Below are 15,224 nucleotides of genomic sequence, written 5' to 3' on the forward strand. Positions count from 1 at the left end.
ATTCCACATGTGAATATTAAATCAACTCTCTACTGAATATGCCTAATGAAACTAAGTTTCCCCGATAAGACTCTTGGAACCTCCCTTAACCTGGAAAAAGCATGGATTCAAAATAAATTTTTCTTGAGAAGCAACGATTTATTTTTAATCCTACAAAACAAAGTTCTCAATTCTTACACAAAGGTTAATTAGATAGAAGAGATGATAAATCTGAAAGAATGACAACAAAATTGAGAATATCAAAGTTGATCAAGAGATAAAACATAGGTAGCGAAAACTATTCATCAATATATACACACAATCCTCACATTGCATATGGTGAGGGTATCAAGAATTTCAATAAGATGACAAGATAAGACAATAAAGCAAATATACAGGCATCCATATCAAGTAATAGAACAGATGGTAGGACTAAATGCTACCCAGATACAAAATTGTCTCAACGGATTGTAAAATCAGAATGCAATTCACATGCCCCAATGACCTAACAGCAGAATTATGCGTATAAGGTTGATCCTGCTGAATCAATTTTGTTCCAGGCCCATGGGTAGGGGGATCAAATATATATGAAATAAAAAAACATCATTTCTTATCATCTCATACAGTTTAAAAGTTCCATCAACTAGTCAATACAAAACTCAATTCACTTACCAATCACCACACCAAAATATGGAACTACAGCAGCTCAATTCAAAAAATGATCCTCAAATGTATGGGCGGTGCTTTCTTGAAAGCAGCTTGTTGAATTATATTTGGTCACCTGAGAAGTTAACAGCAAGATCCCAATAGTGACCCACGCCAGCATCAGAAAAAATTTTCCGTGCTGCAGCTTCAGTCCTGCACTGGTGAAAATTAAACTTATTGAAGCTTGGTTTAGCCACGCTTCCCTGCCATACTAACACACAACTGTTGAGAGGCTTCTCATTTTCATCTTCATCGTCGTCTTCATTTTCCACAGCTGCTGCCCAGTTTATACGCTTAAGCATAAGCTTCCCATACCTTTTGATGGGTTTGCTCCCACCTTCAACAACCACAACACTAATACCATCTGAAATCACAGCACATCCAGTCAAACGGTTCTCTTGGGCATTAATATCAACCTTAAAACGGGTCTGAGGGTGTGAAAGGTCATTAATCTTGTACACAGAAACTATAGTCTCCAGTGTATTTGGGTCATCAAAAAGTTTCCTTTCTTTCTTTTCCCGGCGTTCAGCCGGTGTGAGCTTGCGTGCAATATTCCTGTCAACATGAGCTTGTTCACGCTCAGCAGCTGCACTTCGAATTTCCATTTCAAGCCTGGTGGGATCTTGGGTTGCTTCAGAGCCAAGAACTTTCATGAGATTGCTCATCTTAACTTTTGGTTTTGGTGGTTCAATGAGGCCTTGTCTTATCATTTCCTGTCTATCTTTCTCCCTTGCCAGACGCCGCTGTGTTCGGAGTTTCTTCTGCTCCCTCTTAGTTAGCTTTAGGGGTTGAGGTGGGGGTGGAGCAGGCTCAGCAGGAGGCTCAATAGGACGCGGGTGTTCCAGATATATAGTGATCTTGTCCATCTTTAGTTTATCTTCAGTTATACCACCGTCAGTGTCGCCATAAGTTCCAGAATGCAAAAAAGGCACATCCCTGATTAATTCACAAAAGCATATTTAGAGTAATGCCAATAACATGCCACAGTCGCAAAACCTAATAATGAAAGAAACCAAGGGAGGATGGCAGGAAAAAAAAAACATATTACTTGTTTAAATTTCATTTCTTAAATTCTAAAAAAAAAAAAGAAAAAAAAAATTGCAGTTGAGGGTTCAGAGGTGACAAGCTACCACTGCATTCAAACACAACCAAAACCAACATAGCCCCCAGCCCACCAGGAGATACATTAAGTAGAAGAACAGCTTTGTTCAACAAACACGAAGAATTACACCAGATGTATATGGGTGTGTGGCTGGGAGACTACTAAAAATTCTTAACATATCAAGACAGGGCCCATGCAGATCTTATTTGAAGAAACAAAGGTCATCCAGGTTTGATTCAAACAAGTTAATAAGATTTGCACTTTCCCTGATACCCTGATCTTGGATAAAATCTCCATGTAATACCATACAGTCAATAACATCCGACTTCAAATAAAAACCATCCAGCATGGTCTATGAGATTGCCCATTATTTTCTTGGTTACTGATATAGAAGGCAAGATCAACTTACCACCACTCAACTTCAGGAATTTGGTCCTTTGGTTTTTCTTTGATGATAACTCTTTCCGATACCTCTATCAAATTTGGATTTATATCAGGCTCTGCCTTGGCCCTTGCCAGCTGTGCTTGCTTTGCCTTTAGCTCTTTTGCTTGTGCCTCTCCAAATTGACTCTGAAAAGCAGATGGCAAGAACAATTAAAAAGTTGCACAATTGAAAGAAGAGATCATGAAGGAAACAAAATGGCTGCAAGAAATACCTTTAACTTAATAATCTCTGCGTCTCTTGACCATTTACCTTCCTCTACAAACTGAAAATTCATCCTCTTAGGCCTCAAAAGCTTATTTTTATCAATACCCATCCTTGAATCAAAATGAGGATTTGACTCCGGATCCACATCTAATTCAGGTTTAAGAATTTGGAATGCGTCCTTTTTCTGCTTGTTGATGTTGACCTGGAGAAGTTTGAACGAAGATGAGAGAAAAACACTAACAAGCAGAAGGCTAAAAAGATTAAGAAACCCAAATAGTTTTATTTTATTTTTTTGAGAGGAAAACACACAGGAAAAATTTTATATACAAAAAGAAAAAAGGGTGCCTAAAGGCCAACCCAAAGCATACAGAGAATATACAAGAAGTGCCTAAAGATGATGATGACAAGCAAAAAAAAATAACAAACCTTTAGGGTGCTGAGATTGTTTAGCTTAGGCATATTAACTACATTTCCATGCTCATCTATCTCCCTACCCAATGCATCCAAGCGAAGTACAGGGGCCTTAGCAGGCTTCTGCTGGACTGCAACATCTGTTGGCATCTGCCCAGGAAACATGTTTATAAGAGGAGCAAACTCTGGGTCCTGGCGAAATCCCATCTTGGCAGCAAGCTCTTGAGCACGTTTTACGGCTTCAAAGTTGGGCATGGATGTAAGCCCAGCAAGAGCACCAACGCCACTTGCAGACGGCATCACAGAAGCTGCTGCAGCAGCAGGTAAAGTTGATGTGCTTGGCATTGCCACCAGGGAGACAGCCTCAGTGGCAGTAGTTAAGGGGACAGACCCAAGCAGTTTTCCAGTAGTAGAAGATGGCAATGTAACCTCTTCCTTAGGTTTCAACTGTGGGCTACCGTCTGAGCTTGGACTAGCACCCTTGTTCAACTGCATGATCAAAATAATAGTTGCTTAACCAATTCATAATGGGAACACACAAACAGAAGGATAAAAACCTTTTGCTTGTAACTTTTGACCAAGTAAGGATGTAAAAACACACAAATAATATATACACACACACACATATAGATATATATTTATAAATAAGTCGATATGGAAAATTTACAGATGAACTTACCAGGGGAATCTTCTTAAGCTTTTCTGACAATTCCTTCTGCATCTGTAAAGCTTTCTTAGCTTTTGCTAAAGCATCAAGGGATAGGTTTCCACTTTTTCCAGCAGCTGAAGTTGTCCCATCTGTACTAGATTTTCCAGGAACCTCATGAGATCTGGTAATACTAACTCCCTTATTTTCATTTGTGGTAGAAATTGAAGATACCTTGGTAGGAGGAGGGAGACTAGGGGCCAAAGAGGTCTCAGGTACAAGCCTTGGTGCCATATTGAGTGGTTCCGGAACAACACCCTTTAAGCATAAAAAATAAAATGAATGAGTCCAGATACAAAGTCAGAGGGCTTTCACGATGAAAAACAGAAAAAAGTATTTAAAAGTTGCAAAATTGGCATGCATGAATATCCTATTCTCCATGGAGGAAAATCAACTGCACATAAGAACAAAGAGGATTTTTTTTTTATAGGCAAGAACAAAGAAAGGAACTGCCAACAAGGCTTATAAGTTGAAAAGAAAAAGTGATAAATGTGATCATCAAACAGTTCCACCATGTAACCTTCATTGCAAGAGGGCTAAACAACCACGATTTTTTCCAAAACAACACACCAACCATTCCTTGGCCCCCAAGCGTATATTTTAAGAAGACCACAATTTTGTGAAAGTAATATTAGAAGACACTGATCAGTGCATCTTTAAAATTTATAATTTAGCACCTGTATAACATATAAAAAGCATACGCAATGCAATCAATCCAACAGAAATCATTTTTTCTTAAGATTGCAATGGTCACAGAAAGTAATCTGGCCATATGAACCAGTCTCTTTACAAACATGTGGATAAAATGGCAAATGTACTAAAAGCGTAAGTGCAGGTCACTGTGAACCCTTCGAGCAGTCAACATAACTCATTAACATGGAAAAGGGTAGAAATTCCATATCTGAAAAAACAAAGCATCAGTATAGAAACGAGAGGTTGAATTCAATATCAGTAGCATGTCAACCCTTGTATAGCGTTTTTTATTATTGTGAAGAAGGTATAGCAGAGAAACATGAAGATAAGTAACCAAATATTTTTTCTTATATGAATATACCAATAACTTGTGCAGTCTTTATCCTAATCCTTTCCATACGTATGTGCTAGATTTTCTTCCAGGACTTAACCCACTAACGAACTAAAATGTCAGTTGATCCAGCAACTATCAAGGGAAAGAACATCTGGAAGCATCCAATGAACGTGTTATATGCACCCCCCCTTCAAGTACCACCAATGGCACTCACAGTTCAGCACCATGGCTCAGAGTTAAAATGCACCAAAAGGCTAAGAGTTGCATTCAATTCTTTGATTGTTTTCAGATCCGGAGAACTTTGAATCATAAATTTCAATTACAAAAGAACAAAACTTAACCTGATATTTGGATTCATATTCTTGCTTTAACTTCTGTTTTTTTTTTTTTTTCAAATTGAATAGATAGCCAAGTTTGCCTAATTCTTCATCATTTAGAAAAACTATCATACTAATCATAAGCTTAACACCACTGGAAAACCACAATCCAAAGTAGCATATTAGTTAAACAACGGAAAAGAAGAGTGTTAAGTGAACTACATTTATTGGGTTTGATCTCTCCAAATTCTCCAAATCTCTCTTTTTTATTTTGATAGGCAAACAATCTCTACCAATATTCATATGGGAGGATGCAGGTGGTTACACGGCAAGTTCAGTAAGGAAATTTGGAAGTAAATATGCACTCAACAGAACACCATTCCCAATATATTTAACAGTTAGGCCCACGAGAAAACCCCTAAAAAATTACAGACATACCATGACTACTATTAGCCTTCATTTTTATTGATTTAAATCGAAGAGAGAAATTAGTTCGCTGACTTATTTTCTGCTGTGTACAGTTTGCTATTTCTTCCTCGGCATGATGTAAACATTGAGCAAAATCCAAAATTCCAGGAAAATTAGTGCAAGAAAATACATTTTCCAATCTGTTCTGATGTTCAACATCCTCAAAGAAAAACATTCTAAAATCGTGATTTATATCTTTTTTACATTTACTTTTGCACATAAAACGAACCTAAACTATAGCACCATATTTCCATACATTCCTATCAAACATAATTCTAATTCAAACATAGAACAATAAATAAATTGAGATAATAAAAAATAAGGCAAAATTTGGAAACTCACATTCCCAATTGAACCACTCCCATTAGATGCGGCATCACCAAGCTCCTCACTCTCTTCCTTCTTCACACTTTTCTCATCAAAATTCACATTCTTAACTTCGTCAAAACCTCCCAAATCTTCTTCCTTGACTCTATCCTCGAACTTCCTCCTCTCTCTCCGCTCAACTCCATTCGATTCCTTCACATCCTCAACCCTATCCTCGAACCGCCTCCTCTCCCTCCTCTCCGTCGAAACCCTAATCCTCTTCTCACCGCCATCGCCCCTGTCCTCACTCTCCCCGCGCTCTTTCCTCTTATGCGAATGCGCCGAATCATGAGACCTCTCCCCCTCCCTCTCCCTCTTCACCTCTTCGTCGGCAGCCCTATCTCTACTGCCCTCCCTCTCGTGCGATCTCTCGCGCTTCGATCCCCGATCGGAGGATCGGTGGCGATCGGCGTCTCGGTGCTTGCTATCGTCTCTGGAAGAACGTTTCTCGCTTCGGTGCTTGTCGCCGCCGCCGCCGCTGTGGTGATGGCGGTGATCCTCATCGTCTTCCTTGGAACGGTGCTTGTGTTCTCGATTTTCGCGGCTGTCGCGATTATCACGATTGCGATCTCTGTGATCCTTGGTGGACTCCCTGTTTCGTCTGTTCGATTTCTCTTTCTCAGAAGACCTATCCATTCTAGGGTTTCGCAGGGACACACTCTCCAGAGCGAGAGCTCTTTCTCCCACTCTATGGAAGCCCCTTAAAAAATGGAAATTCTCAAAGATAATTTGCTGAAATACTTTTAAATCGCCGGGTGCGGGATATATCCTATAATTATAATTTTCTTAATGAAAGTTGGTGGCTCTTGTAATTATAAATTTCATTTCCAAATATTACTCATTTGATGAAAACCAATAATTGGATTCTAATTTATGCATATAATCTGGTAGCAGGCTGCTCCAAACCTCCTCAAAATAGTCCTTCAAATCCCTCAAATATGCTCTGAATATAAAAAAAAATTAGAAATTAATGCCATAAAAATAAAAAACGGTATATTAGATTGAATTTAAAAAAGAAAAAAGAAAAACATCAATTGTGGTTATTTATTTTTATTTAGTTTTAAATATAATTTAAAATTAAATAATAATTAATAATACTCAGTATTTGTTTTCATAATATTTTTTTCTATTAAACATTAAAAAAACAAAATATTATTTTTTTTATTTAGTTAAAAATTTATAATAATTCATAAAAAAAAAAAAAAAAAAACTTAAAGTACGAAAACTTTTAACAAAAAGTCAAAAAAAACAAACACAATCAATAATTCCAACAATTTTAATTAAAACAAATTATCATAAATCAAATTGAAAAAAAAATATCTTTATGATTATGATACTATGATACAAGCTTAATCCAAATTTATTAAAGTTTATATTTTTTTAATTGTGTTATCATGTCTAATTAAATTTGTCATTATTCAAGATATATGAATAAAGGAATTTAATGTCTTTATAATAAGATTTTAAATTTAAATTTAAATTTAATTATATATATATATATATATATATATATATGAAAAATTCATTAAAAAAATACTAAATTCTAATAAATTTGTGAATTTAGCCATATGTTATAAAAGAGTATCGTTTTTAGAAAAAAAAAATTGATATATTTTAGAATAATCATTGATTTGTAAAAAAAAAAAAAATTAGTAGTTTGTTATTGTAAATGAGCAAAGCAATCAAGAAAATAAAAATGCTCTTCTAAATTAAAATAATAGGGATAAGAAGCTTTAAAAGATGGCAAAGCGGAAAAGATGAGACGTAATAAAAATAACAATTATTGGCCAAAATAGGCATGCAAACGGCTAGCTTGGCTGCTTGGCATTCTTGGCTTTTGTTTCCGCCGGCTCAACCCGCACTAACCACATTAGGCTGCCCTTTGAGCCGGGTTAGGAAATTAACCCTTAACCCAGATTGAACTCTCCTCAATGATACCGGTTCAAACCCAGCCCTCGAGCTCGAAGGATCGGCCCAGGCCTAGATGCGGACCAGACAAAATTTGACCCTAAAGTCTTGGGCGGGTCCAGAGTGAACATTGGGCCTCTGGCCCAAATTTACATCGTCAAATGATTTAGATCCAAAATCCTCCTCAAATGCCCCTGACTAGGTGATATTTTTAGGCTCCAATGAGATCATAGGGCCAGCCCATCTAGGGGTGTGAAAAGCGTGGTTCATTCGATTTTTATTTTTATTTTTTTATAAATATTGTTAATTTATATCTGAATCAAAATTGAGTAGATTCTAGAAACTACTTTTAATTTTTTTAATAATTTAAATTTTTTAGCATTTAAGTGTTAGAAACGTTTTCTAAAATTACTCTCAAACACACTTTAAGAGTGTTTGATAGTAATTTTAAGAAACGTTTTTAAATTTTTTAACACTTAAAAAGTTTTATAATTCAAATATTAGAAAGATTAAAAACATTTTATAAAATCACTAGCAAACGTACTCTAAGAGTTCGTTTAATAATAATTATTAGAAACGTTTTTAAACTTTCTAACACTTCAAAATTTTGATTATTCAAATATTGGAAAAATTAAAATGTTTTCTAAAATTACAGCCAACGTACACTCTAAGATGATTTAATTTGATTAGATATAAGTTAATTTAGGTCTTAAAATCTAATTTGTTTTTAAAACTAATTGACATTAAGTTGGATTTGAATTCTAAACTACAATAAATGCATTTAAAAACTAATTTGATCATAATCTAAGAACAATGAATTATTTTAATAGAGTAAAAAAAAATTATTAAACATTGAACAATGAACATTTATATACCTAAGATTGTCATTTGGTTCAATTTTTATCGATTAGGAAATAATAAAATTAAAAACCAATTGGACAAAGTTGGTTTCCAGAATTATCAACCAAATGGATCTTTATAGTTATTAAAGATTAAACAAATACAATCAATTGTAATTGGTTTGGATTGGTTTTACATTTTTTTTTTGCACCTTTACTCGAAACATGATGAACATAAAAAGCCATTGTTTGACAATTATATTTTAAAAATGATTTTTTATTTTTTAAAAATAAAAAAAAATATTTTTAATAAATATTCTTAAAAATAAATTTTAAAAATGGTATCTTGACGATTTCTTTTGTATATTTAAAAAAAAAAAAAAAGATAAATCATTTTTTGAAGAGTATAATAACATTCTCTTTCTTACAATAGATTTGAAATTATTTTTAACATGGATTAAATTTAAACTACCCTCCTCTTGTCAAAAATGTCTCATTCAAATCTCCCCAATGAGACCGGACTCCGGAGACATGTGCATTTATGACCAATCGTCTTAGGTTAAGGTCAACATCACAACTCCACAACCCATGGAAACCACATCATGGCCTTATAATGACTTTCCATTTGCTGCACTTGCTTCACCCGCCCTGAAAGGGATGGCTTCCAACCCTTGAATTACATAGTCTAAAAATGCATGGAAAACACACCAATCTAACAGGAAGTATACGGATATAATTAAGGAGAAGCCTTCTCACCAAACAAACAGAACCAAAAAAGTGAAAACCCTGCAGACTGATACTACAATATGTGAAAAAGCACTATCCTGTTCTGTATTACTAGTGATGACTCACAATCTCAAGCAAATCAACCATGGAAATTTCAAGGTACAAATACAAAAATTGAGATGCTATGTGTAAATCAAAAGGGCCAAGGGAACAGGCTTGAATCCTCACCCCTGCTGTACAAAATAGATTTCACCTTACTTGCTGGAAACTTGATTCAGGAGAATTCCGCAGAGAAGGCCAATCTGGCCTTATGTTTCGCCTTCGAATGGAGGAATGGAAGCATGTTTGGTTCATCTCATGTCGGCTTTAACCAGCTCAGAGAATACTGCACTCATTGAAATACCAGCAATGTCGTCTATGCTTCCCATGCTGAAGTGTGCAGTAGAAAAACCAGATGGCAAGCGATTGATGCTTCCAGCTTCTTGGCTCATCTCACCGCCATTGACATTTGATCTTTCACCACTCACTTGAAGTTGTAAGGCATATTCCAAGTTCCATAAGACGTCTCCCATTGCGGGTCGATCGCTGCCATATTCTGCCAAGCATTTCTCAGCTGTCTCCCCAAACTTCTTCAAAGAATCTGGTTTTATTTTACCAGCAAGCCGGGGATCTATGATTTCCTCCAACTGGCCTTTCCTCTGCCATTTCATGGCCCATTCAACTAAATTCACCTCTTCCCTGGGAAGGGAGGGATCAATAACAGGCCTTCCACAAAGGACTTCAAACATGACCACACCTAAGGAGTATACATCGGATTTCTCTGTGAGTTGTTGCCTAGTTAAATACTCTGGGTCGAGATATCCAAAGCTTCCTTTCACTGCAGTACTGACATGAGTCTCATCGATCTCGGGACCAATTTTTGAAAGCCCAAAATCTGCAACTTTGGCCATGAGATTTTCATCTAGTAGAATGTTGGCAGACTTAACATCACGGTGAATAATCGCCTTTGCAGTACCAGTATGAAGATAGTGAAGTCCTCTTGCTGATCCAATGCAGATCTCAAGCCTCTGTTTCCAACTCAAGGCAGGCAAATCTGAGCCATATAGATGGTTCTTGAGGGTGCCATTCTCCATATACTCGTAAATAATTATCATCTCCTTTCTTTCATCACAGTATCCAATCAAAGACACCAAATGACGGTGACGAAACTGAGACAGCATTTCAATTTCGGTCCGAAATTCTGCAAGACCTTGTCGGGATTGAGCAAGTCCCCTCTTTACTGCCACCTTTGTTTCATCTCCCAGAGTTCCCTTGTAGACCTTCCCAAAACCACCAACTCCAAGGACCATATTTTCACTGAAATTATCTGTAGCCTGTTGAATTGCCACAAAAGGGAAGCGGTACCCAATTTTCGAGACGGAGAAAATAGCACTTCCATCCATGTTCCTACTACGCAAATTCCCTCCTCCATTCTCGCCAAACCGATCCTGCACTGAATGCCCGACATGTGATAGTTTTCTTCTTCTTCTACACAGCAGGAAGAGAACTAAAGCTAAAACCGCAACAGTACACAGCACCCCACCGGCTAAGCCCACCATAACCCAGACTTTAACCTTGGAGCTTGTCTTTGAAGACTTAACTTCAGAGTCCAAGACATCAAGACTGCCCTTCGAATTATTCATTTTCATGATCTCCAGACCATTGAGAATGGCCATTGTTCGACGCGAATCCACCGTCGATCGGCCAATGCTTACATTGAGGGCCCGGCTATCGCCCATCTTTATGATGACGTCCATGTAATATGGGGCACCCAAAATGTTTGATGTCCTATTACTAAGATCGAAATCCGTAACAACAGCCAAGGCGTTGATATAAACATTGAAAAAGAGCATCTTTGGAGATGAACTCACTATATCACAAAAATGGAACCGAACCAGATACTCAAATTCAGGATCAACATCAAAAAGCCAAGTGACATTAACCATGATTCTGGGATCAGAGTCATCATTTATCGTTGTTGCAGTGCCATAGACCGAACGCGGAGCAGTATCCTGAGTCGGCCCCCCACTCGTGTAATTGACTTTATCCTCCTTCGACACAAAGGTGCCAAGATTATTGTGTTTCAAATAACTGTAATCCGAAATCCAAAGTCTCCATAAGGTATCATTTTGGGGAAAGACTGTTTGGTTGCCCATATTCACCCTGATTACAGTCTCTAACGCCTGCTTCTCCAGATTCTGGTAACTGCCAGGCTGGTGGACCACTGAAGCTCCATCAGGGATGAGGCCATCAGGGAGCGAAAGAACTTCCAGAGCATTCACAAAGGCAAACGAATTGGCAGAAGGGGTAAAGGTGAGCACCAGAGGCCCTGAAGATATATTCAAAGAGTATTCCTTAACCTCTGCGTCATTCTGGGGCTGGTATTCTCTGATGAGAGTGAAATTTTTTACAGAAACCGAGAATTTCGCGGCGCTCAGATTGAATTCTTGGTAAACAAACGGAAAGAAATGGAGGCGAATCCAGTGCCATCCAGGGGCCTTGATTGAAAACGTGTAGTGGGTTGTTTCATTGAGAATTCGAGCAGTTTGATACAGAGATGAATCGTAGTTGGAAGAGATGGTATTAGAGTTTGTGCTGGCGAAAAGGCGTTCTGGGGTTGAGACGGTGTAGGAATCAGAGTTATCAGACGCAAAAGTGCGATTACCCACAGAAGTATTTTTGGAGGATCCACAATCTATCAGATAGTTGTCTGTAGGATCAAATCCTAATGAAACATACATCAAACAGAAGATGGACGAAACCCAGAAGAGCAAATCAAATTTTCCAACAGTCATCATGATGATAATAAGCAAGAACTCAAAAACAGAGATGGGATTCCAAAACAAAGCAGAAATTCTCTAACCCACCATCACGAAATCCCAACAAAAACGAAATCCAGAAGATGTATAAAAAAGTAGAAAAATATCACCTTTTGAGAAGGAATCCAAATGGAAAAAAACTGAGGAAAACCCCACTGCATGTAATGACTTCTTCACAACTTCCTAATAAAAAACCACAGGACTCTCAACACTCTCAGATCTTTTCTTCTAGTCTCATCTTATCCTACACTTTATCTGAAAAATCCAGAGTCTGGAGCGAGAAAAAGCACAGATGGGTCAAAGGTCTTCCCCACAGGGACGACAATACGGTTCAGGGGAACAGCTGTGCGGGTAGCTAAACCTTCTGTAAGGACAGAATAATTACGAACGTCAATTCGATGGTGATGTTTTCTTTGAATTCAAGAGAGGGAGAGATAAGCCGAGATTAGAGATCCACTGTGTGTCCCTCGTGGGCTTACAGGAGATAAAGGAAAGGAAGAAGGTTCCTCAGTGCTTCCCCGGTAATATTTGGTGACTAAGAATCGCATGTCATATACGCGTTTTCAGTACCAACCGTGGACCACGCCTGTGACGGTGGGCAGCTTTTTGGTGTGAACGTCAATTTTTTTAATTGAGATGATTGGACTTTATGTTTGGGAGGCTTCATGAGTTCAATGGTCATGGCCACATGGCTTGAACGTTGGTTTGGGTTTTGGATTTTCTGCAAAGAGAGAAGGAATGGCATTTGAAAAATAATTTAGTGTCACTGTATATCTTTCTCACCACCCTTTTAAAAGTTGTCCACTTTAGGTAATTTCTCTATTTATATTTTACACGTGGCGTTCTTTTACATGTGTCATGTTGTTATTATTATTGTTATAGTCCCATAAATTGGAACGATACATAGGAAACACCCTATCTTATGCAAAAATAATACACAATAAGAAAAAGTCTATGATTTATTTGATTAATTTATACCTCTTGTAAGAATTATAATGTGACGTCACATATTGTTTGATCTTTGAAACGTTTTAAAAGTGGTCAAAAGTTAAAAGTAGAAAATACTCGCATACTAAAAAGGTGGTACGTAAGTCAAATTCATGGTGTGAGTTGTGAAGGCAAATAATTCAAATTCATGGTGTGAGTTGTGGGTATGCAAGGATGTCAAATCCATAAACAAGTAACACTTGTGTTGATAAAATCGAAGTTAATTTAATTGTTTTCAAAAATAAATTTTTATTTTTTAAAATAAAAAATTAAGAAAATATTTTGTTCTTAATAATGAAAAATATGATATTTTTAAATAATATATTTTAATTATTTTTATTTATTTTTTATTTCAAAAAATAATTATATAAATATATAAAATAATTAAACATAAAAATAATTTTTAAAATATAAAAAATATTATAAATTTTTAAACAGATTTTTATTTTATAAAATATTAAAAAATAATTTTTAAAAATTATACTTAAAATTTATTTTTAAAATTATTTTTAAAAATTATTACCACTTAAGTTATTTACACATTTTTCAAAAGGGACAGTGTGAAGTTCCTAAGAAAAAATTGTAAACTTCGAAACATTTCAAAACATGAAAATTATTAAAGTGGACAATATCCACTTAATAAAAAAACATACGAGTCAATTGTGGGTCGTGGTTCATGAAGGACTAGGACGACTCCATAGGATTTTTCTTCCTATTTTCTTTAGCATGTATTAGAAAAAACATCTATCAACTTACATTTAATAATTATTGATTTTTATTTTCATTTTCATTTATGATTTATTATGTAAGCGGTTTGATTTTAAGTAGGAAAAAGAAATGTTGCGGTGTGGCGCCGGAGGATCCACCTCCATCAACCGTACCATGTCGTGTGAGTAAAACCGTACCATGGGGTAATTATTGCCAACCTGGAATTTTAGTGGGGGCGCAGCCTGCAGCATTATATTAATAATGGGTCCCACAACGGTGTCCTCTTCTGACCGTTGATGTAGATCTGAGTGAGACTCCGTGGACTATCACTGATTGTGTTTCTTGTACTCTCCGTTGGGTTGAAGCCAACCTGGCATTGGGCCCTTTATCAAGCATCCAATGTAGGCAGTAGGCCACTGATGAGACCAAATCAGACAAGAGATTTTTTACTTTGAAAAAATATTTTTTTTTAAATATTATAGTTGAAATATTGTTTTAAATTTTATTTTAAATATAAAAAATTGAAATTTGAATTCCATTTATTTTTTGGGGAGATAGTAGTTTATTGAACATCTCACAACTTATTATAGAATTGACAATAATTTTAATAATTTTTTTGAAAGGATAAAATTTTAAATACTTTATATAAGAAAAAACAAAGATGTACGAATATCAAAGAGTCCGAATTCAATTCATCGCACTTGAGAGCCACCAAATTTAGTTGGGCCTATTAGTAGCTAGATGGAAAATGACATTTCTCCTCCTTTTCCTCATTTTTGGTAAGGGATGAGCTGATGTGTAAATTTCAAATATATATATATGAATAAAATTATTTATATTAGAAAAATTGTGGATACAATTTAATTTAGTAATGGGTTACCTTTGGTTGCCGAGGAAAAATAAAAAGATAGAAAATAATGAAAAAAAAATAAGAAGGAAATAAAAAAAATTATTTTTATATGTTATTTTAAATTTGTTTAATTTATTTTTATTAAAAGTATAGATTTTTAATTAAATTTAATTTTTATTATTTATTTTTATTGTGAAATCAAATATAAAAAATTATTATTTTTAAGTTGTGTTTGGTTTTTAAAAAATTTAAAGGAAAATATAGGGGAAAGAAAATTGAGAAGAAAACGAATAAAGAAAAAATGAAATAAAATAAAAAATAGATTTAAAATTAATAAATTAATTTTTATACGCCGTTTAAAATCTATTTTATTTATTTTAGCTCATATATATATAAATATTAACTAATTTAAAAATTTATAAGTTGCTTAGTAGTTTTAATAATATTATTATTTTTAATTTTTTTTAATATTTTTTTAGAATTAAACATAATGTTAATATTTTTTTTTGGTTAATTTAGTATTTTACTCTTACGTAACTTGTTCTATGATGATTTTGTTAAACTTTGAGGAAGTGAAAAGTAAAGTTTGATCGAGAGCTTGAACTTTGAGAAAAGTGA

At 35.4% G+C, this 15,224-nt stretch overlaps 2 protein-coding genes across 2 annotated transcripts; both read right to left on the reverse strand.

The window, feature by feature from the left end:
- Window positions 1-361: 361 nt before the first annotated feature.
- LOC100248403 (protein RDM16) lies at window positions 362-6,650 on the reverse strand. The gene is made up of 6 exons (XM_002275762.5): window positions 5,707-6,650; window positions 3,526-3,810; window positions 2,862-3,335; window positions 2,443-2,637; window positions 2,196-2,356; window positions 362-1,620 (listed from the first exon to the last, which is right to left on the reverse strand). The coding sequence occupies exons 1-6, from the start codon at window positions 6,364-6,366 to the stop codon at window positions 747-749; spliced, it is 2,649 nt and encodes an 882-aa protein (XP_002275798.3). The 5' UTR covers window positions 6,367-6,650; the 3' UTR covers window positions 362-746.
- Window positions 6,651-9,190: 2,540 nt separating this feature from the next.
- Window positions 9,191-12,582, reverse strand: LOC100265586 (probable receptor-like protein kinase At5g59700). Its single transcript, XM_002275809.5, has one exon. The coding sequence runs from the start codon at window positions 12,038-12,040 to the stop codon at window positions 9,554-9,556; it is 2,487 nt and encodes an 828-aa protein (XP_002275845.3). The 5' UTR covers window positions 12,041-12,582; the 3' UTR covers window positions 9,191-9,553.
- Between the last annotated feature and the right edge of the window lie 2,642 nt (window positions 12,583-15,224).

Source organism: Vitis vinifera, chromosome 13 (assembly GCF_030704535.1).
Source record: "Vitis vinifera cultivar Pinot Noir 40024 chromosome 13, ASM3070453v1".
Lineage (NCBI taxonomy): Eukaryota > Viridiplantae > Streptophyta > Magnoliopsida > Vitales > Vitaceae > Vitis > Vitis vinifera.